Source organism: Melopsittacus undulatus, chromosome 1, assembly GCF_012275295.1.
Source record: "Melopsittacus undulatus isolate bMelUnd1 chromosome 1, bMelUnd1.mat.Z, whole genome shotgun sequence".
Lineage (NCBI taxonomy): Eukaryota > Metazoa > Chordata > Aves > Psittaciformes > Psittaculidae > Melopsittacus > Melopsittacus undulatus.
In genome coordinates this window covers 70,634,970-70,659,866 of record NC_047527.1, presented here as the reverse complement: position 1 = coordinate 70,659,866, position 24,897 = coordinate 70,634,970, and the positions used below count along the sequence as shown (strand labels likewise).

Sequence of the window (24,897 nt, the reverse complement as noted above, 5' to 3'; positions counted from 1 at the left end):
GGAGTCCTTGCAGAAATTCATAGACAAAAATCTGGAAAAGGGGAGTAGCAAAACAAAAAGCAGAAGACTTCAGTGAACATGATGGCAAGAGTACTGGCTCATATCCTGGAGAAAGAACAACGAACTAAAGAGACTGTGCAGGATGGAAACTGTATTCTGCAAGAAAACTAAATGGCATCTCATTGAGATGAGCCCAGAAAGACGGCAAAGGAGACAGTGGCAAAAGAGTCACATAAACAGAACTCAAACTGGTAAAGATTTAGTACTGAAAGGGGATTAATATATAGATATGTGAATGCGTAATAAATATTTCTGTGGTATGGATTCAATGCATCCTAATGAGGCAGAATGGAAGAAAATAACCAAAGAAACATTTTAAAATGTACCAAAAAAATTGCCTACAAGCCAATGACAGACGCTAGTAGAAAAATGCATTTTAAAGAAACCTGGAAAAAAAAGAATTACTTAGGAAAAAATCACACAGACTTCAAAATTCAAACACAGTATAGAAAGAAGACAGGAAAATATCAAGCCAGAAGGAAAACAAAGAAAGGACATTTGAAAAGAGGCTATTTACACTTGGCCTTAGAAGGCCATTAGCAGATCAAGTGAGAGCAATCTTGGGAGTGTGAGGATGGAAAAAGCCAAATTTCTGTAATTTCTGTAAGGTTGGCTTCTCCTTTCACTTACACTTCTGCACTATGGGAAAGCAGATTAACCCAATCAAACAGTGCTGAACAACCAAGCTGAAAATTAAAATCTGCTGTTATTAATGACCTGGCAACAGACTTCAGGAAACAGGGAGTTCAAAAGGTCAAAGACCAACAACAGCAAAAAAAGGCATTTTTTGTAATTTCCACTGGTGTTAAGCATTCATCAACCATAAATAACCACAAAAAGGATCAGAGGTCTTGAACAAAATGAATTCATCATTACAAGAAGGATTTATTTTCTCTAGGTTTACTACTTCTTTCAAATCAATTAGCTAATTTGTTTGGTTCATTGAAGATGGGAGTTGTTATATTTGCAATATATGTCTTTCTGAAATTCAAAATATTTTGAAAAACTACTGACAAGAACTTCCCATACAACAAGTTCTTTTAACATATAGGAACTATCAAACCACTAGAATTGATCACCTTCATTGTATTTTCGTTGTAGATATGCCCATTTTTACTGGAGGAGGAAGAGATGGAAACTTTGCATAAAACACACAACTTTAAAAATATCTGCTCTAAATGTCTGCATAGCCAATTTTTATGGGGACCAGAATTATGACTGGAATAGTTTCCTGGCATGGATTTTTTTGGGTGTGTATTTGTTCGGTTTTGAAGAAATTATTTCTGGGGTTTATTAAAATTATTTTTATTCCAGTTAAAGTGCTTTTCCTCATCTTAAAGAAAACATTTTCCTTCAGCAAGTCTTCCAGAGAAAATACATTAATTATTAATACTCATAATCTTTCAGTGTCCGCTGAAATTCTGACACACGTGACTTTCAGCCTCTGCAAAATCTCTACTTCTTAGAGCTGTTGATGAATGGGGGATATCTGTACTGAAATTCAAAGGCAAATTTTCACCACGATCTGGAGAACTTCTCTAAAGTCAAAGGAGTTGCTCTCATTTTAAGCGAGCTCAAGGAACTGAGTTCTAGCTCCAATCCCTATAATCCGATTCTGACACAAATACTTTGTTAATTTAGAATGACGTTGTGCAACTACTTTTCCCTTTGATGTCTATGGTGACTGTAGGTGCTTAGCTAGAGGGAGAACAAATAAAAATATCCAACTGTCAAAGCACATTTTCAAAAAGGAAGCTTTACACTTTTTAATGATAATACACTGCCAAAGATATTACTGAAACACAGTGCAAGCTCTGAAGATTTTAAAACTTAAATTAGAAGAACAACTCAGCTTTTGAACTCTGAAATTAGTGCAAATGTTAACAAATCCTAATTACAGAGTCACTATAGGATTCTAGCAACATGAATCAGAAGTCAACAGCCAGGAATTTTACTGTTTCAATTAGCTCTTACATATGTGCATGTGTGTGCATATAGCCTGTGTGTATACATACATGTAGCTACATACAAACACAGGTACAAATACACACACAAAATTTGCTAGTTCAATTAGCTCTTTCAGATGGCTGTATGTATACATACTTACATACAGTGAGTACAATAGGCTGAGCCTGAAAACCTAAGGGGTAGCCTAAGCAAGCCCCCAAACTGCATCTGCAGCTTTCGTGTTGAGAATTTCTGGCTGGCAATAACAGCACTGGAGCAGACTAACCCCTTAGGAAGATATGACAGCTTGCTGCAGAAGAGAAAAAAAAACAAAAAAGACAAACTCACACATTGTGCTCACAGCTTGATGCTCAGGTACTGATGCCAACAAACCATTTTGGATTACAACAGCTGAATATTTAGTCCCAGACCAACATTACTGTTCAGAAGTACAAGGGTGAAGAGAAAGACTTTTGAGGACAGGGCATAAGAGTAGAGGGGTGAAGAAAAGGTTCAAAGACAACACTCTTCTGATGGACAATGGACAGAGGACATCCAGGTGTCATGCAAATCCATCTTCTATTTCACAATACCCACAGATCAATACCTACAGAAAGGAAGCTTGTTCTATTAAAGGAGATGAACAATTTGGATAGAAAAATACAAATGCTTAAACTCCAAAGAAGTCACAAGGAAATTAATTTCAGGACCTCAATCCTGCAAGAGCATGAAATTCAGATCCAAGCTTCTTCTCCATCCTTAAGGATTCTTCGAAAGCTATCCGCTTAGGAGAATAATCAATATCCTGAACATGCTGGCAAAAATCATACAAGTTCAGTAACTGGGCACAGAAGAACAGATTAAGAATAAAGAAGCAGACTCCTTTGAATTTTCTTAAACTATATTCAAACATTATCTCAAACATCCTTGGCCTTTTTATTTTTTCCTTTTAACTCTGTCTAAGCTACCTCACCTTCTAAATAAAAATGAAGTGAAAATATAAGATACTGCAAAGTGACTGAAGTACAGGTGTGCCAGAGCTTTTTCCCACTTAATATACATACACATATATATAATTTCATATTTTTATCCTTCTTTGCAGTATACTATAGCCAGCTGTTTCTCCAAGTCTGAAAATTCAGTACTATATCCTTAGGACACCAGAGCCTAGCTTATAAAAGGTCTGTTATTCCTAAGAAATTAATTTTCCCACTGTGTATAGACTTGGGTTTTTTTTTTTTTTTTTTTTTTTTTTTGTGAATTAACTGTGAAATAGCAAAAAACAAACAAACAAACAAATAAATAAATAATTGCAGCTCTCATATCTGCTTATTCTTGCTAACTGGAGTATTCCAATGCACTGAAGTGCACTCCCCAGTGAGGAGCTGTGGCAGAAACTTTTCAAGCATAGTCCCAAATTTAATTGACAGGGAAGTTAAAAACTGTGTAAATAGTTACAACATGTACCTACACTTGAACTTTCACTGGCACAATTACATCTTAAACATGGCAAGCCATACTGAGAATTATGCTTACTTCTGTGGGTATGCACTGCTTCAGATAAAGAAAAACCTGCTTTTGCAACAAATTATTGGTTGGTGAAAGCCACTCCCTTCCTTTGCCACTGTTTGCAATTCATCTTCTACAAGACTTAACATGTTGACTTTGGGGTTTTCTCCTTTCCTAGTGAGAAAATGCTGTGGAAATTAAGCAGCTTCGAGGGGTTTATGTGTGACAACTGTCTACGGAAAGGGTTCACTTTTTCAAAGATGACAGTGAAAGTGCAAGAGGACATTTGTGCATGCAAAAGAGAACCTGAAGTAGCAAAAGAAAGAATGATTTTTAAATGGCCTAGTGTAGATAATGGCCAACAACTCATAAAAGACATGGTCCACAGCCAGCTGAAACCATGAGGAATTTTTCCACTGGCTCTAGTGAGTTCTGCATCAAGTCTCGGATGGTCACTCTAACTTCACAATGCCAAAAGACAGTACTGCTCTAAACTATGCTGCTGTTGTCATTTCTCCAGGAAATCTTATTCTTCAGTATACTTTCAAACTCAATGAAAATCATAACGCCAGCACACAAAGCATAGCTCTGATTTTTTAAACATAAAATTTGGCTCCAGAAACCCATACATTAGTCTCTACTGCTAAAGAAATAAAGGAAGTAAAGCACTTCTAACAAACACATGTGTGAACCTGATCACAGCTAACAGGCAAGGAGCTGTTTTAAAAGGGTGATCAAAACACAAGTTAAAAACCAAAAACCCCAGTCATGATAAGGTATCCTGATGTATAACCTAGCTGTGTAACTATTAGGAGAAGGTTTAAAACACCAGAACAGACCCCCCCCCCCGCCTCCCAGGTGATGTTAAACAGCATATGAACACATGTTTACAAAGCTAATAGGCCCTACACTACTTTCACCACCAGCATGATGCTTTCTTTTGATATAATATTCAGCCACAGGAAATTAAAAGTAGAAAATTATATAAAGACTGTTCACAATCCAAAGAAAAAAACATTAAGAAGTCTCAAAGCACTGCCTTTTCATAGACAGAATAAAGTGTGGGGTTGGTTTGGTTTTTTCCTTAATTCAAGCCAGTTGCATAGAACATTTTCTCCCAAAAATTTTTTCTCCTTTTTGGAGGAGTCATGACTTTGGAAAGGCAAGTTGCTTTAAATAAATACTAGATAATGACTTTGACTGTCTTGTACAATTGCTAGTACTTTTACTTGATACTGTCTTTCTGACCTGTAATCCTTCAACTAGAACAAGGACCTAGCTTAACATTTGTTAAATTTAGACAGCACCACTATCCACTATTACCCCCTCCCGCCACTGCTGCACTAATCTCCCATGCCAGCTGCTCAAATGTTTACATTTAAAGGGCTTTCTCTGTTTGTGCAGAAACAGTGTCTGCACAGTATCTCTCAGCTGTACATTTGCCAGAATCAAGGCAAGAAAAGCCTCACTCCTGGAATTCTTGATTAATAAATAGTCTTAAATGTTTCTTCTTCCCTTCCCCCTTCTGTCAAATCTGCTACATTAAGTTTTTATAAGGCAAACCTCCACAGTGCACTTTAATGGGCTGACTCTTGTCCTATCCAAACAACTGTAAATCAGAACAAGCTCCATTTCGAGTTGGTGAAATCACACCATCTCTGTGCTGAAACTGAGAGAGATAAAAATCAAGATGTGTACCTGAGCCTTTCCTGGGACGGAAAGAAAAAAACATTATAATTGGAGGAGGGGAGCATGGGGGAACCAAATACTAAGAGTCATAAATCTACTGGCAATCTCTCCATCTCACCATGTCAGTATACTTCAGAGGCTGCCTACACAGCTCGCGTCCTAGACATCGGTTGCACCTGGCACTCTCACCCAGGTCACTGAGGTACTGAACCAGCAAAACACTGAAGCAGGTGCTTGGTATGACACTGAAAAAGTTAGTGGGTCCAACGCCTACAGCTACTCACCTATTTAAGAACTCTGCAGGGTTACCTCCAGCTATTTGCTTTGATCTGCTTTCTCTTCTAGCCTTCCAGCTGACCATTTCTAAACCCAGAAATGCTTTCCTTAGTTTCTCTGCATATTTTGAGATCTGCTCAAAAGTGTAAATGATATTTCAAAAAAAATAACTGAAGAGAGTGGATCTGACTGGAGATATTATTCCTTCATGCTGTTGTAAAAGTCTTTAAGACTGACTGCTATTTGTCAATCTTCCCCCTCTTCAGCTTGCATCCCAAACTGCTGCTGAAAATTGAAATGAAATATTAAACACTGTAGAGTCAGAGAAAAAGCCATGACTGAAATTATTTTGTATTATTTCTGCTCAGCTCAAAGGGGAAGATATGTATTTGAGCTGCACATAGAAGGCCAATAAAATCCAATTTAACAGTTGTTAGAAAAGTGGAAAGAGTGGGAAACAGAAATACTGGCTACAGGCATTAAAAGGTCTTTTAGTAGTGATGAAGAAATGAGCTGCACATACAGTACTTCGTGCTAGTCAGACTGGGCTTCACGCAACTCTCCTCTCTGAGTTAAAGGGAGACCTGCAAGGCCCCCTAAGCCTCACACAGGTTTGACTTTGCATGAGAAAACTAAGCCATAAAGTTCACTAAGGAAAACTTCCCCATCAAAGTGAAATGCATTGTGTCCTGTCAGCAAATGTTGTTTTCCAAATCCTCCCTCACCGGCCATAAGATGTTATTGAGACATACGGTTTCACACGCTACCAAGCAGCAAAGTTTTGCCAACGAACAATAATGTGCAGAACAAATATGTGTGGAAATCGTGAGATCATCTAATTAAAAGAAATGTTATTGTTTGCCACTACTTTTAATGAAATCGAGTCTTCACTGTCCATAGAAGAGGCTGGAAATGAACCAAACCCTATTAGTGCTCATGCCTCAGAAATTGCTTGCAAAAGAAAGGAATTATACCTTAACTGGTGTTGAAAATCTCCACTGTATCTAAAAATCTACATATGCTAATAGGATTTTAAACTAATATAATAAATCTATGGTTATATGTGATTCACATTATGCCTCTACAGAAACAGGTGTTACTGTATGAAAAAAAGTTTCCATTGTATTAGAAATACAGAGTCCGTGACATACAATTAGCCATTTCTGATTTCATCTAATAAAGGGCATTAGCATAAATACACACTAATCCTTTCACTACGGTAGTTATACTTGAAAGCTCTACAAGAAATACTTTGGACATCCATCATTAAATAAAGCAAAAATGGATTTTGCAGTGGAATAATTCCCCGACTCATTCCCAGGCCATCCCAAACACAAACATAAAAAGCATTTTACATACACAGAAATAGGTGAAAGACTTTTTTAAGGAACTACATCTCTGCTTATCCAATCAGGCAGAAAAGCCTGATTCTGGGATAAACATTTCTTTAAAGGTGGTATTTTCCACACCACTACATGCTTACCAGTTACACTAAGAACAATATACTGAATGAATTATGAGTGAATATGAATTACAAGGTTATTATACACTATTAAGGGGCTCTGGTAATATTAAAAGCCAAGAAAGCAAAGCCTGAGTGGTTGAGATGTCACTACAAAAATCTCAAATGGAATTTAAGTTTCTTTGTTTTTTGTTTTAATGCTCTTTTATTAATGCAAATTAAAAGCCATTGCTCTTATTAGCTGCTGCTTTATTCTATTTTTTTTCCAGAACTTTTCAGTGAAATCAGTTACAAAAGATGAATCAGACATTAAAGGATTTGGGTGGTTAAGGGTGTGTCACCAGGTCTTAATTAAACATCCGAGGGAGATATCTGAGCCAACTTAAGCCAGACCAATCGGGTACATCCACAGTATGGAGAACGATGCCATGCAGCCCAGGACTGGAAGCTGAATTGCCTCACATTAGCTGAACTTACTGCGCTCCTGTTAGGCTGAGCCTCCCTAACTCACACTACTTTCTGCTTTCCCTTCAATAAGTTTGTGACACATACCCTTCTGATATGCTTATTCCCATTCTGATGCTTGAATTCTGCTTCTGGGTGTGCCAAGTGTGAAAACTGCTGAGAAACTATGCTTCTAATCTGCCTAAACTCCACTGGGATCCATAAAATTGGCAAATCTCTCCACCTTCATCAGTACCTGGATCCAATAGGTGTGCTTAAAGCAAAACTAAGAAACCTGGCTCCACAAAAACCATAACTGTTAGAAGCAGCAGCTATATTTCTCTCCTTTCTTGTCCTACCCTTGCCCCAAATTCAATAATTCAGTAAGATTACAGTAAATCTGGGTTCAAAACCTTCTAGCTGAGACAAAACAAACTTCCCCCTCTCATGAGCAGAGCAAGATTATTCTCTGTTCAAGGACAGGAATGTAAGTTTAGCTAGAAAGAGTCTGAGCCCAGGACACTCAACTGGGCAGGGAGCAAGGCATGTGGCTCCTCCAATTCTGGGTCCAGTGACTACTTGTTTGCTGGATCTAACATCTGCTTAGCATAAAACACAGAAAAACATCTCCGGCGCTGGCACTGGAACCCAGAGCTGCCACCGCAGTTATTTCGTTACTGGTCTGAATAGTTCAGCTTGCTCTTGCTGTCTCTTTCTGAGTCACTGAATATTTGGGTATTTTCACAAAAGGGTGCTTCCCACATCAAGAATACCTCACAGCTTTGTTCCAGGCAGTCTCCAGCACAGCAACTTTTCTGGTTTTCTTTGCAAAGGAGGAAGTAGATCACTCAGTAATGGTTCTGAGAGAGACAGAAGATCGGCTGGTATCTCTAAAGGTAGAGAACTGAACTTGGCGCTCTCTCATTTTGGCGCGCTCACATTTTGGCACTCTCACATTTTGGCTAACAGTGGTAGGTGGTAAGCTTTTAGAGTAAAAGCTTTAAATGCCTAAATCTAGCAGCCGACTCAAGGTTTCAGTCTTCAGCAGAGGCAGGTAGCAGACACAGAGGATGTGAAGAGTTTAACATGCAGCTCCTGCTGTGCAGATTTCAGTGGCTTTAAAACCTGGAAAATCTGACTTTGGCATGCTTAGGTCCAGTGTCCAACAGAAGCCCACACTGCTGGATATTTAAAGCAGCCACTGCCAAGCACACTTGTGCCCAGTTCTTTCTGTAGGTATGACCCAAACCCTTTCAATTCATCTTGATCCATTTCTCTCTGTTCATCTCAGAACATTTCATGAACGTGTTTCCTTCAAAATGTCCTGCAAAAAACACTGCAGGAACTGAAGTTTCCAAGTTGTCTTTTTAAAAGCAACAAATTGAATGGAATGTGTTGTAGTGATTTGTCTCTTAACCACGCAGTTTTATATAAAGATGAAGGTTCTGGTAACCAATAACTGTGTGATAAACTTTTGATTTTAATAAAACCTTCATGGTTGCAAAAAAATGTCTAGAAATGGGACCTCTACAAACAGCACTCAGAAGCCAACACAGGGAAGGGAAGTCCACCCTAAATGATTTGTTTTCCAATCTCGTGATCTTAAGCCACTTTTGTGTGGTGAGGGCAAGAGCTGACAAGTGATTTTTGAATGCATGAAGCTGGCAATCTTGTGGTAGTACAAGCTAAGCAGAACAGACAACAGGGGTCAGCCGACATGTCTCCTCACCAGATATTGTTTTTAATAGCTTGTAACTTTACCAGGCTTTAACCATAGATGCTGAGGCTTTCCATTCCAGGTGTCTGCCTCAGGCTTTTTTCCCTTTTTTTTTTTTTTAGCCAAAGTAGTTCAGCTGGTTCTGGGATGATTTTTTTTTTTTTTACATTTTCTAAACACTAACTCCGCAGACCTTTTCTTTGAAGAGGTATAGATAGTAACATCACTCTCTGGATTAAGAAACTGAAGTCTGGTGGCACTGAAACCACTGTTTCAAGGTCTTGCCTTCTGCTGTCACATGTAACACATATCACATACATATATGTCACATATACAATAAGAATCTGAAGATATATTATGTGAAAGTATCTGTGATTCACACGATCAAAGGCTGTTAGTATCCTGTAAGTGTACACCACAAAAGGAGGTGGGTACAGCTACATCTCTTCAGCAGCTATAATCTGGTGGAAAAGCACCTCCACCATCCACCCAGTCTACCTCTCTGCTCCAAGGCAGAATCAAGTATGTCTAGCTCATCCTCTAGATATTTTTGGAGTTTTTACAAATTACGTAATGGTAAGTCTCTTTAATAACCTGCTCCCTTGTGAAACTTCCATGCAGTCAGATTATTCTCCCCTCTCTAAAACCTGAGTTAAATTTTCACTGCTGTATATAAGGCAATCTACTTGTCCTGCCCTCTGTAGACAAGGAGGAAAAGTTGACTACTGTCATCTCTGCTACCTGAATTCTCTGAATGCCAGTCCCAAGCCAGTTGGCTCTGGCAAACCTTTTTTCTTACCAAGAAAAGTTAACAGTAATTTCTTTTTTTTTTTTTTTACTCAGAATATCACAGGATCTCACAATAACTCTATCGTGACTGTGAACCTTATCCTGAGATATTTGGTATTCACTAAATACATTTTTCTACTAACTATGTAAACCGTTGCACAAATGAAAATATTTAACTATGCAACTATACTGTATCTTCCCTAGTGGAATCCTCCGGCATCTAACTAAGGGCTTACAGGCACCCTGTAACAAAAGACTGGGGGGAACAGACCAGTCTGCCTTAGTATTTAGACAACTCTCCATACTCAGTTTGTTGAATTTTATGTTTTGCAAGCAAAACCACAGTAAGCAAAATTGTTCCAAGGCCAGATCACAACCTACGCCTTTGACAGTGTACATAGATAACTCTGGGTAAAACACAACAGAACTCGCCCAGGATTTGACCCTGCTAGTACAAATAAACACATATAAACAAGATCATCCTAAGCACTGCCAGGAGACCAAGAAGCAGGAACATGAAAACAGGAATCTGAAGTGAATGGGATTGTCAGACACAAGGTAATATTAAAAGTAGAGGGCTGTTAACTTCCATTTAGATGACATGGGTAGTATTCTCATTCCTACTGCCCTAAACAATACCTGGGCATGCGAGGTGAAATCCTGGACAGTAGATGGTACTAACTGATCACCTGGGACCTGACATGGGTAAAGGGAAATCACATTTCTAATAGCTTTTGTGAAACTCTACTTCATTCTGCTTTCCAGCCACTTCTGAACTGAGAATCTTTATCATGAATGGTATGTCCTGCCATCAACAAGGATATAAGGGTACATTAAGACAAATGAGGCCCTGAAAAGGTAAATAAACTATTTTTAAAAAGCCTTTATAGGGAAAATAGCTGTTCCCACCATTCAAGAAGTGATTGCCAAGGTTACTAATATGCACTAGAAGTCCTGATGACTTTTTTCAAACATTAGTAACACTATTTTTTTCTGGAACATGATTTTGCAATTACACAGGTGCCATGAAAATAAAAAAACAAAAAAAAAACAAAAAAAAAACAAACAAAAAAAAACAGAAAAAACACAACCAAACCAAAACAAAGCCCCAAACCCATACACATATCCTAAACTTATCTGAAACTGGTATTTAAAATGCCATTGTTTTTTCCCTGACAGTTTTTTTCATGAACATGTATAATAATAGCCATGACAGATTCATTAAGCAGGGAACTATTGCCTCATTTTTGGTTCATTGATTCTGTTACCAGTACCACCTATGTTCAAACACTCACTGAAGACTAGATGTTTTAAAAATGATCCTGATGAAAATCCTCTAACATTGCTGTGCTGAAGCCCTGTGCGAACTAAGGAAACCTTGTGCGATAAGACTTGGCGCTGAAGTTCCAAATCCTCTGATAAGTGTCCCTGGCTGTACTTCTAAATATTTTTTCCCAAGCTGATTTATTATATAAACAAAGTCCACTTCTGAGCTACACGTCGTTCAGGACTTGGGATGTGTTTTTTTTGGTCTTGATTTATGAAAACACGAAGGCCCCCAAAATAAAAACATCTAATTTTAGTACTGCGCTCCAAATACCCGATTTCATCTTCATCAACTGTTTCTTTGAGGACAGTGACACCAAGCGGCAAAGATGACTTAAATTCCTTCCCCCCCCCCAGCTGTTTTAAATTGCAGTTCTGTCTGGCACACAAAAAGCAGAACACGGTTAACTGTGCTGCAACTTCCAACTCCTTTATTTGTATGTTGTACTTATACACCAGTGTATTTCAAGAGCATCAAATATAAAGCTCATCTGCTTAGCAAAAAACTGGAACAGATTAAGGGAAAAGATTTCTGCTTCATTTAGAGTACTCCATTAGATTTCAGATCCTTGTGTATGGTATAATGAACTCCTGCACTCTTGAGGACTGTCATGGAGAATTCTTTTCTTGCATTTTTACACTCTCTAAGGTGTTAACAAATTCTTCTTTTTTCACCTTTATTTTTTCTGATACTGTGAACAAATGTCCTTTCACCTCAAGCTTAAGCGTTGTCTTCCCCATCTTGATTTTGAAAATCTGATTCCTCATCAACAATCCAAAGTATTTTTAGAAGCATTAATAATTCTAACAATAATTAGGTAAATATGGCACTGAGAATGGTTTGATGGTTAAAAACTGCATATAATTTGTGCTTGAATAAATACTAAGGATCTCTTATGCCTTTATTCTATTCCTTCATATCCCCCGGTTTTCAAAAAACAACAGTCAATACCCAAATGGAAAAATTACTTTTTTCTACAATTCAGTGCTCATCACCACCATATAACAATGAGAAAAGGATTTAAAAGCCCTTATCTCAGTATTACTTCATGAGTTGCCTATTTCATAGAATCACAGAATCATAGAATAGTTAGGGTTGGAAAGGACCTTAAGATCATCTAGTTACAACCCCCCTGCCATTGGCAGGGACACCTCACACTAAACCATGTCACCCAAGGCTTCATCCAACCTGGCCCTGAACACTGCCAGGGATGGAGCATTCACTACCTCCCTGGGCAACCCATTCCAGTACCTCACCACCCTAACAGTAAAGAATTTCTTCCTTATATCCAATCTAAACCTCTGCCATTTAAGTTTGAACCCGTTACCCTTTATCCTGTCACTACAGTTCCTAATGAAAAGACCCTCCCCAGCATCCCTGTAAGCCCCCTTCAAATACTGGAAGGCTGCTATGAGGTCTCCACACAGCTTTCTCTTCTCCAGGCTGAACAGCCCCTGATACAATTAGGCACTATATTGAAGGCAATGGCAAACCACTTACTTTTCAGAAACAGGTCTGAAACTTTGGCTTTGACACCTGCACAACGAATGCAAAATACTTTCAGATGACAAAAAACAGTAAACAGAAAGCAAATCTGATGAATTTACTAAAGAGGAGGACTCTACTGCATGACATTTTGCCAAAGTCCTATGCCAGCTCAACGAAACTTTTGTATTACTATTATTTATATTATATTTAGATTGGATATAAGGAAGAAATTCTTTACTGTGAGGGTGGTGAGGTACTGGAATGGGTTGTCCAGGGAGGTTCTGAATGCTCCATCCCTGGCAGTGTTCAAGGTCAGGTTGGACAAAGCTTTAGGTGGCATGGTTTAGTGTGGAGTGTCCCTGCCCATGGCAGGGGGGGTTGGAACTGGGTGATCTTAGGGTCCTTTCTAACCCTAACTATTCTATGATTCTGTGATTCTACATAATGAGCTCTAAATGCGTATTTCACATATATGGCTATGAAAGATACCACTTATTTTAAACAGGATACTCAGTTCCATTGAAGTAAGTGAGGATATCTTTTGAGCAAGTGGAATAAAGAATTACTTAGAATGACCAAGGGTTTCAAAGTTTAGCCCATATGGAACTACTAAGCTGAATTTAAAAAATTGTAAAGCACTTTCATTGGCATTTTCACTCGAATTTAACCTAGCTTAACATAAGTTATCTATGCCAACTATCTATGCCAAGTTTACGGCATTTTAGAGTTTTACATCTAAGAAGTCACAATTGTTGAGTTTTTTCTTGAAGCCCATCTAGCCTGTTCAAAGGAAGGACCTTCTATGCTGCTGACTGGATCTGTTAGACATTAATATATCTTCTGCAAGCTTTAACAGAATAGTAACAAGTTAAAATGGAACTATGTCAACAGATTTATTTAAGTATGCACTTATGTCTTAGCAGGATCGGTGCTCATACAAATAAAAGTATCAAACCAGAAGTGAAAGATGTAAACACTGAACAAGGGTTACATTGTTCTTGATGATTATTTGCTCTTAAGAGCAAAGGGAAAAAAGAATTAAATCCCTGGAATGTTCATGTAACTGAATAATGAGAAAACAGATCCCTTTGCTCCCTATCACCTCTGCCTTTAGGAGACAGTTACATGTCCGAGACAGTTACATGTCCAAGACAGTAATGAAAACTTTTCATCAATGTCAAAGGAAAAAACCCCAGATCTTCATTTATGATTTTCCCAGTAAGATTATCTCCAAAAATGAATAGAGATGCCTCTTTTCTGAGGAAAGCATTGAACGCTAGTGTAAAAGCTAGTTCAGGGTATCTGCATTATCTTCTTATCCTCACTTGGAATCCCCCCTCTTCCTCTTCTAGTACTTGGGTATCAACATATTGAGATTAACATTTAATAGCAAGAATATAAACCACAAGATTATTTTATTTTGGCAGAGCTTCTAATTAATTTTCTATACTTTTACTTAGAATATTTCAATTCCCCACATCATCTTCTACTAGGGCTCTGTTAACAAAGCTGCCTCCCTAAACATTCATCTTTATAGTGTTACCCGAATTTTTAGTGTCATAAGCAGCTTTCCTTTTCAGTACTCTTTCATTATGAAGTCTTCACAGATTTGCAAAGTTAGTTTTTTTTAAACCTCACAGACAATAATTTCTCCCTTTTGACTTCTTTATCCTTTTTATCTGGGATTTTTTCTCTCACTCTTCCATTTTTTCCAGAATTTTCTGTCACCTTCCTCTGTAGCTAGTGGGCTGTATCTTTTGCAGATCAGCACTCCTTTTAAAAATACCTGTTTGTGAAAGGAGGATTCAGACCTGAACCTTATATTTCAGGCTTCTACCATGTCATCAACAGAGTCTTCTCCAGGTTTTGAAAGTATGATCACAAAAAGCCAAGCAATTAAAAAAGGCAACAAAAAGACACACCATTTATTATGATTACCAATCCACCAGAACAACTTTAAAAAGGTGTTTACGAGCCACACTTCTTAATTAGATATCTAAATTCTCACAACTTAGTAGTCTGTCAAGCACTTAAAAAAACTTCCTAAATGTGGTTCACAGGATTTTAGTATCCTAAAACCTACTGAAATACTTCAGGAAAATGATTTCTGTTATTTCCAGTATTTTAAAAAAAAAAGTACTCTTCACCTCCAAGCTACTTATGAAACAAATGGAATGCTGCTATGCTGCAGAAGGCATGGAAAGAGATAAGTATGAGGTGTGTTTTTATAAAAGAAAACCTCCCTTTAAATGTCAGTGATAAGGCAAACAGACTTTTGCAGCATGCAGTACAGTCACTGTCGTACAGTCACAACACCTACATCCTTGTTTAAAACACTTTTTGCTCACAACTGCTTAGAATTTAGTGTTGAAAGAAACTTTATAAATGTGAAGCTCACAAGTACTATTTGAAGACAGTGCACTGCATTTTAACTTCATCAAAATATATGAACAGTGTGCTCACGTAACTAAGCCAGCTAAGAAGTAAGCTACTTCTACTTAGCCAAGCATGAGGAATAGCAGTGGGTTTTATTTAAATTGCAGGATCTAATAGGAATGCAATAGCATCTACAAGCTGTGTTAGTACTTACATCCAAGCTTCCTTCACTTGTAGATGCAGAACTAAAAGCATCCTCCTCACCACAATCTCTGTTCATCCCCAAGTGTTCTTCTGTCTGCAACACAAACAAGTATCCTACACAGCAGCAGCAAAGGAAAGAAACGAGCAAACCCATGCCTGAGCTAAGTATCAAACCTTATCAGAGAACCAAGACAAACACTCTGAGTAGCACTGTAACTAATTGCTGAGAAACTTGGAAGTAGTCTGAAATATTTCTTTAACGTAGGAAAGGCCCTAAGAAATCCATCAGCAGAAAGATTTAAGAACAAGAATACAAAGAAACAGAACAATTCTTGGGCAAGGAGGAAAACAGGTAGTTAGCAACTTGTATATCACCAGGGACCAGACCTAGGCCTCTGCTATACCACCCTTGTCAGTGATGGGACTGTTTCTGTGCACTACCATATACCCTACCTAATTAAGCCTACAACCCATGACTGTCTGCACAGGACCTCTGCTCTACTGGATTGCTTAGCAGTACCAATTTGATCTGGGTATAGCCTCAGGCACATGACTACATTTCACATCAAAAAGATGGAGAGTTCATGCCACCTTTATGGTTTTTATGCCAGCTGCAGAAACACAGAGAGCAACTGATCCAGCATTAAATTAGAATGCAGAGAACAAGATGATACCTGATCTGGCATTAAGCCTGCCAGTATAAAGTTAACCAAAGAAACACTTTCAAGAAATTTGTATCAACCATGAGAATAGGACTCTGCTTTCATTCTATGTCAATGTTTTTAATATAGTAGAGTTTCTTTCAAGAAGTTAGATCTAGTGTATTGTCGTACCATGATTATTGCTTTCAGTGAGCTAGCCGAAAAAGAAAGCATTTGTGTGGGCATGGAAATCTGAGCATAGGCCTGTAGTGTGCAGTGACACCTGATCCAGGACACTTAGCAGCATGGGCTAATGTTTTTCTTCCCTTGCAAAACAAAACTGCCTTCCCCTTGTAAATGCCTGCAGCCCTGCAGTGGTACTACCGTGCAAGACTTGCTATCAAATAGTTCTAAAATACAGACTATGCATGACCACATACATGCACACAGAGAGAAAGCATCACTGCTAATGCAAACAAAGAAAATAAAACAAGAGCCAACTTGTCTTGTGGAGGAGTAAAAAAAATAGTTTAGAAGCTCTGAGCCTTCTTTTTCAGTGCCCTGAAATCACTGGGCATCCCATCATATAATCCCTTCATAATTCTACCAGATCCTTTCTTTTAAGAACTTACTTAATTTGCCCTCATTCTGCTAAGTTCAGCAGTTTCACTGCTGTTTTCGCTGGAAATCTTCTGCAATACACCAGGCCAGATGTATTATGGCCAGTTAACATCTGCTAGCTCCTGTGTGCTGCACTGTTCTCCAGTTTTCTGTAGCCCTTCTACCTATTTGAGTTCAAACTCCTAGAGGTTTGTACTGAAAAGGCAACAATGACATCCTTGCTGGATTAAACCAAGTGACTGAGTAAGTTTCTTTTCCTACAGAGTATTTGCCATCTGAAAGTAAGAGTCCAAAAAAGGAATGACCAAGAAAAGTCAATTAACTTGTCAGAACTAGAAAAGAAAAACATACACCTTTACCTCAGATTTAGAAGCTCATGTACTTGTTTGCAGAGTTCCTACTTTTCCCAAGGTCAAATACTACTTGTTAATTAATCCTCAATATCCCTGGCTTCTAATAAAATTAGTATTTTAAAAATCCTCAGCTTATCACCTCCTTTGCCTTTGATTAACAAGCATAAAGAAGAGAATAATAAAAAAAGGAGTTTACAGTCTTTTGACAATCACCCTGAACTCAGGTGTGAGAAACACACTCCAGTAACCACAGAACTGGGATGCTTCACAGCAACTTTAAGGTTGCAAACGTAAATATTTTTACAAGTTAAACCTGAGCTGCATCAGGAGTTAAAACTCCAAGAGCACACAGTTCATACTGAAGTTTAGGAATATGGAATCAGAGAACAAACTTCATGCTGTAGTTTATGAAGTTTAACCATGACAAGTGCAAGGTCCTACACCTGGGTCGGAGCAATCCCAGGCACAGCTACAGGTTGGGCAAAAAGGAAATTCAGTGCAGCCCTGCGGAGAAGGACTTGGGGGTGTTGGTCAATGAGAAAATGAACATGAGCCAGCTTCAGTTTGCGCTTACAGCCCAGAAAGCCAATCGTATTCTGGGCTGCATCAAAAGAAGCGTGACCAGCAGGTCAAAGGAGGTGATCCTGCCCCTCTACTCTGCTCTCGTGAGACCTCACTTGGAGTATCGTGTTCAGTTCTGGTGTCCTCAACATAAAAAGGACATGGAACTGTTGGAACAAGTCCAGAGGAGGGCCACGAGGATGATCAGGGGACTGGAGCACCTCCCATATGAAGACAGGCTGAGAAAGTTGGGGCTGTTCAGCCTGGAGAAGAGAAGGCTGCATGGAGACCTCATAGCAGCCTTCCAGTATCTGAAGGGGGCCTACAGGGATGCTGGTGAGGGACTCTTCATTAGGGACTGTAGTGATAGGACAAGGGGTAATGGGTTGAAACTTAAACGGCAGAAGTTTAGATCGGATATAAAGAAAAGAAATTCTTTACTGTTAGGTTGGTGAGGTACTGGAATGGGTTGTCCAGGGAGGTAGTGAATGCTCCATCCCTGGCAGTGTTCAGGGCCAGGTTGGATGAAGCCTTGGGTGACATGGTTTAGTGTGAGGTGTCCCTGCCAATGGCAGGGGGGTTGGAACCAGATGATCTTAAGGTCCTTTCCAACCCTAACTATTCTATGATTCTATGATTCTATATTCAGTTCTTCCACAGGAACTACAGTCCTATAGCATGCTCTAGAGGCTCAAGGTGAGCTCCCTTGCTTACCCAATTGTTCCAGGCAGATACAGCATTACTGCTTCAGTTATGCTTTTGTTTCCTTTTACAGGGGAAGTAATTTTCTTACACAGGATAAACACTCTGAAAGGGACTGACTTCCTATCTCATAGAACACAGTTTGCATGTGTCCTTTATAAGGTGTTAAGAACAGCTGAGCATTCATGTCAGATCAGATTTTTCAACACAGTAATTCCCAGTGTCCATAAAGCTATTCCCCTGCAAAAGCACTCCAAATTTGATCATAACCAAAAGGGCAGACTACTAATAAAGATTTTGGAAAGTTTTCACATTTTTAAAGACATGACTGGGAAGACTGGAAGGGTAGATGAAATGCTAGCCCATTAACAAGCATGTGTTTCTTAGTACCAGTTGATCAGACACACATTTTATATTTTCACTTCAAAAGCCTTGGATAGCTTTTTTAAACTAGACAAAAAAATTCCCTTTTTACTTTTATATCCTGGAGTATAGAATACTTTAGAACCAAAATCAGCTGACACCAAATTTTTTAGTGAAGGTTGCAAAAAGTATGAAGGCAAAAGTCCATTGGTGTTTTTCTTCAGTTAAAAAGTTTTTCTGTATGCAATTTCTGTGATGCCTGACAAATTTTTCCTAAAGGCACCTCAACAACAGAGAGCTGTCTTATAGCAAATTTCCTTTTTTAATTATCCAACTCAGGATTAAAAACAGAGTTAAAAATGCCTAATGTGCCACATCAGATACTGATCCTTCAGTTTAGTACTGCAAGTTATTTTTTCTACACCTGGTTATTTGGTTTTATAGATTTGGAGATGGCAACAGCATGACTACAAAGAACTTCTAAAGATATAAATGCCATAAAACTTACTATTATCCACAGACCATAGAGTTAATAAGACACTTCTACTTGATATCATAAATGTTCTATATTATATCAGTTCTTTCGTAAATACATTTTGTAATCAGAGCACTATGAAGTGGACCTAAGTTGCTTGAAACTCTGCCCTTTGTTAACATCTACTGAACCCACAGCATTAAAAAAAAGGTAAATGGTAAATGTGACTGGCTGCTTCAATAAGCAGCTAAGATCTTCTCCATCAGGTTACACTAATTAAATATCATTTATGCACCTGCTAACAGATTACTCCTTGGAGGGAGGGAAGACAAAACCCACCCATAAACACCATCACCCACAGACATAATATATCTGAAAGGAAAACAATTCACTTTAGTGAGGTAGTCCACAATTTAATACTTACCTTGCTGCTTCTTCTATCAGCATTAAACAATCCCAGAAGTCTTGTCTTTTCTTTCTCTATTGCATCACTGCTTACTGAAGTCTTTCGACTTGGTTCTGAAACAATTATAATGGAATATTTTTTACATTTCTGAAATAAAGATTCAGAAAATCAGTATTTTAAAACATCCTGGGTTAATGCTGTGTTTTTATGAACTGGAGATGTTATGAACTGAATTATCCAGTAACTGGCAGATCCTGCACTTTCTTTTTAATCAAACTTTCACTGTTCTGAAATCTAATGGAAGATAACTGAATATTTAATAAACCATGATAAGCTTTCAATCACAATTTAGTAATCATTAGAAGACAAAACAAGTTGCTAAGTCTTCAGAGCTGTTGGTTAGATGTCTCACTTAACACTCTCGGAGTACTCAAAGACCTTCAAAAAGAGATAATGGTGAACTGATGGTTAAGTATCCTTAATTCACAGGGCTCACTTAGCACAGTGAAGTTAATGGAAAGACTCTCCACATGGATCTGGATAAAGTTCTGTGAAGAGGAAAAAGACCTTTTATTTGGAAACAGGGCTCTCATTACAACTTAAGCCAGCTGGTTGTACCCCTTTTCTCACCTTGGTGCTTTCAGTTCTGGATGGAAAAGAGGTGAGTTTATATGCATTTCAGGTGGTAAGAGCTCAAATATGCATGTCCTCCTTGAACTAGCTGAGGAACTGTATGAATTCTCAGACTGTTTAGTCTCCCCTTCAATTTCCCCCACATGAGCCAAGCAAAATGGTAAAATCAAGCATCACAGGGAACAACCACTGGTTTGATATTCAATGTACAGACTGTAAAGCTCTCCCACTTTTTTTAGTGGACACTAATACTATAAAGATTTCTCCCTGGTTCCCAGAGTATCAGAGTATCCCACTAGCACACAGAAAGTTTAAAGTACAGAGAAAAATTGCTTTCTCTTGTAAATATTTGCTCTGTTTAGTAACAATTAAGAAGCTAATGCCAAATGACTTGTTTGCTGACACAAAATAAAGATTTATTTCACAAAAAAAAAATCCTCATCCCAGAAGTCCTCTTAACTGATTTGCATTTCACACAAAGCACATGATTTTCACACAAATCACTTTGGCATATCAACAATGTCAGGTACTATAAGGTGTTAAGAACATACAGTAGTTCAAAGCACAGCAGAAGGGTAAAGATGATGATGAACCCAGAGGAAAATAAGGAGAAACTATCCTTAAGAAAGGCTGCAACTCCACTGCAAAAAACCATACAGCAATAAATTAATACCTTCCTTGAATCCTAAGCACTGCCTATGCTCATTTACCAGAAACTGATGTTTTTCTGCTCAGAGCTGGGCTGCAACTAAATGTGGATCATGATTCCTTTACATAGTCTTCAGCTATGAGCAATAGTGATGAAAGGCTCGCATAATCCATGTCAGTAGCAGTTGATCATCAACATTACCATTAAACATTGTGTACTACGAATAAATTTGAATTCATAATCTCAAAACAAGGGATCTTTACAAATCTGCATCAGTTTTTCTTAAATAAATACAGTAGATATTCTCTCTAGTACTATGCTTTGTATAAGAAGCCAAAACAGGTAATGACAGAAGATTAGAAGGAAAAATACTGGCATTAGTGAAGCCAAGAGATAACAGGCCCTCAGGTAGTATGTGCTTGCTAGTGGAATTCCTTCCTCCCTGAAAACTTAAAGTTATCTACACTTTTATTTTATGTTGTGTTTACTAGTGATGCAAAGTAGTAAAGCCAATTAAAATCAACCATACCTTTCTTGAGGATAATTAGAGCAATATATTATAACATAGTTAGCGATGGAAAGGATATACAAATTTTCTGTTTAACTAGAAGCAGAAGCACCAATGCAACCCAATCAAACCCCACCTACCACAGCAATCCAGAAGTCAGAATCAACCCAGAGTTATTCAAAGTATATACATGGGTTTGATACTAAAATGCTTCACTGCATGTAAATTGAAATTAGTGGAAGATCTTGTAGATCTGAAAATATTATGTATTTGCTACTAAATAAATCTTGAATCTGAGAGACTTCTGAAATGTTAGTATTTCTGAAATTCAACTAGTCATGCTTTAGGTAACCTGAAAATACTTGGAATCTATAAAGAAACACACCATACCACAAAACAGTTAAATGACAGGACTTGTTAATTGCTGACATTTTAATGGCAATTACTGAAGAAGCAGTAGGCACAGAAGCATGTTTTTTTCTGATGGAAAGCACAGACATGTAAACAACACTTTGCAAAAAGACAACACAGATCTAAAATAGCTTGTTTCTCTACAGCATTTTATGCAACGTTCTTAAAGATCCATCTACCAAACCCACATTAAACACAGTGTGAAGGGAAAGACGGTTTTCCCTCAGCAGCATTGTACGGTACCTCTATAGTTCAGAGAAGGTTCAGACTGAGTTTTTGATGGAGGAACTGGAAAACGCAGGCAAGGAAAGGACAAGAGAAGACATATTAAAGTTTAATTCACCTCATAAGTCACAATATTCATTAATTATTCCTAGTGCTTGTTTTCCTAAATATTACAGGAAAAAAATGTTGACAGACAATAGACCTGCAGAGCTGTTCCAAGAAGCAGTTTAGCTGCATTTGTATTAATTCCCTTGTGAAGTTGCTTCAACTGCTAAATCGAATGCAGTAAGCAGGTGGCAGCAGAGCTTGGCTTTTAATATTCCTTCAGCCCCTGGTATATCTGTTTCAGGGAAGAAGAGAATGACGAGCACAAGCTTTTCTCAAACCAGCTTTTACAAGCACAGCCTATGCTTTCAGCATGTCTGATGCCTTACTTGCCAGTGGGAATGTGTTTTAAGAATCCATCTGTTCTGATAACTAAACAGACTGAACATCTACTCAGCACACAATTCATACACCAACTGCTGCTGAAAACAATGGAATTATTCCTCTTGGAGATTATATATGAGAATACAGAAGTAGGAATTTGCTGGAACAAAGGAAACTTTCTGTAAATTTTATGCGTATTTACCAGTGTTCTCATCAGACACCATGGGGCAAAGTAAAGAGGAAGGCAGAAAAGGCTGAAATATACTCAGGATAAGTGGGATTTCACTATAATGAAAGGCATACTGAAAGGTTAAAAAAGAATAATATATATACACATATATATAAAAGCTGATGCAGAAAGCAATTTAGATAATTTTCTGCTACAAATTCAGTATTGAAGTAAAGTCTTAGTTTTGACTGTATGGGCTACAATTGGATTGGAGGACCAATACTGGACTAGTACATACACCATTGCCTTCATTTTAAAGGAAAAGAGTTTAAGGAAGGCTTAGGCTAATTACTCTAGACATTGTCCTTGAACTATGCTGAACGAATCCTGTTGAATACTCAGCATGTTCCCTACATTGCTCCAAAATGTCTAGCTTAATTACAGCAAACATATCTTAAAAAACAAACATGCAATTGAGTTATGATATGTTGTCAGCCACTTTTTTGACCATCCTAACAATTCAAAAGAAGACATTTGGTTTACTTAAAAGTCTAAGTTCATTTGACTTACACAGAGATAAGACTGTCACTTACCAAGGAGTTTGAAAGAAGAGACAGAACGTCAACATAAATAAGTAAGTATATAAATAAAAAATAAGCCTGCAGCTCAGCACCTACAAGACTGACATTACCTAAACAATAAATAAGTACATTTACTGTGCTGCAAGTGATATCAATAGAGACAAACTGCAGGAGACAATTTTAATGAATATCACTTTCTGACCTCAAAGGAAGTAGTGCTTGTCAAAGTGCATTTTTAAAGCAGGTGTATTTTAAAGCACATGGCATAATTATGCTATTTGAATACACAATCAGGCTGATAAAACTCAAGTCCAAAAAGCTGCGGCTACAATATCATCTATGAGAACAGAAAGTGAGAATGAATAAATAAGAGAACATAATTTTAAATACAAATACCTCTTAGCTCCTCTTCACTAACCCATCAATAGCTTTGCTGCTTGAAGGAACTGTCTATGAACCTGTCCACAGTTTGCTTCTCATAAACCCTGGTCTGTTGTCTCTGCCTCTCAGCTTCCGCAGCTGCCATGACTATGGCATGATGCTTTTTCTTTCCCCTCCAATTCACAGCACTGGTAGGTGACAGCTCTGCCTGGACAAGGCCTCCGTGTTATACACACCTGTACTGACAGCAGCTTCAGGAGGTAGCAGAGCTCCTCCTTTTGCCCTGCCCCAGGCCACCTGCACCCTGCCAGGGGACAGCCCAGCCTGGCACAAGGCCCAAAAGCAGTCAGGGATGGCTGGGCACACTGCTGTCCTGGCTGCCACTCTGGGCACGGCTCACTGAACAAAGCCAGGCAACTCTCAGGACTGAGATGTCATTCTGCTGTTTCAGCTAGGCCCCAAAGCAACAAGAGCACAAATGCTTTTAAGTCATCTATAATATTGTTAGCACATCATCTAACCCTGCAGTGACTGCTTTCAGTTTCAGCTCACCTCTTTTTCTGTCCCAGGCATACAGCTCCTTTATCCCCAGCTCCTCCAAGGACTTGGTAAGCTCCAGCTCCTCCCCAGTGATGCCATCTCGCAGAAGAACAATGTGCTCTTGACTGACTTCACACTTCTCACAAATAGCTGGGATGATGCTGTGGAGAGGCACCTCCGGACTAACGCGAACTACAGCCTTCTGCGTTTTCAGGTAGTTCACTACCAGCCTCACAGATTTCTGCAGAAACAAACACAGACTCTCAGCCCTCCCTCCGTGATGGCTAGGCTTCTTCTCATTCCCCAGTGAGAAAGGCATTAGGGACTTCCATATTGTCTTGACTCCTAGGTAAACTTACCCCACATACATACTATTAAAAGATATTGTTATAAGAATAATAAATTAAAAAAAAAATCAGAACTTCCCTGTCATTAAGGAGACACACACAAGAACAGGCAAATACAGAATCAGGCAGATGTAATCTGTGAATGCTTACAAGTATCACTCTGAAAGGCATGGCAGTGTAATTACATATACTGATTCAGCAAACATATTTGGAAAATGGCTACTACTTCTGAATCTTCACAATAGCTTAAAATACGTATTTTAGTAAGTCTTTGCCCCTATCCTCAATAAAGATGGCAAACAAAATACCACCAAAACCCTACCTCCCACCGCACAATCTCACAACCCTTACTTCAGCCACTACTGCAAATTTTTATCACCCCAGTCTTCAATCAAGGGTCTTTATAAGAACAGATTTCAATCTATTCAACCACATGCAATGTAACATTTTGTCTAAATGCTGGAGTCCAGACTGTCACCTGCCAGACTGCACCGAAATCAGTTATGCTAGTAAAGCAGGTTATAGTCAAGCCTTTCCCATCTGGTTTGAAGATGCAAAAATATGAAGAACTCTTGAAATCATAGGAATGAAATAATATTTCATTGCACCATTCT

General features: G+C 38.4%; 1 protein-coding gene across 1 annotated transcript in view; it reads right to left on the bottom strand.

Annotated features, from left to right (window-relative positions):
• The window catches only part of COBL (cordon-bleu WH2 repeat protein), a gene marked incomplete at its 5' end in the record, with an annotated part of 115,293 nt that overhangs the window by 83,094 nt on the left and 7,302 nt on the right, over positions 1-24,897 (bottom strand). Inside the window, 2 exons of the mRNA XM_034068000.1 lie at positions 19,429-19,523; positions 23,949-24,177. Of these exons, the coding sequence (XP_033923891.1) occupies positions 19,429-19,523; positions 23,949-24,177 (324 nt within the window). The remainder of the gene's footprint in view (positions 1-19,428; positions 19,524-23,948; positions 24,178-24,897) is intronic.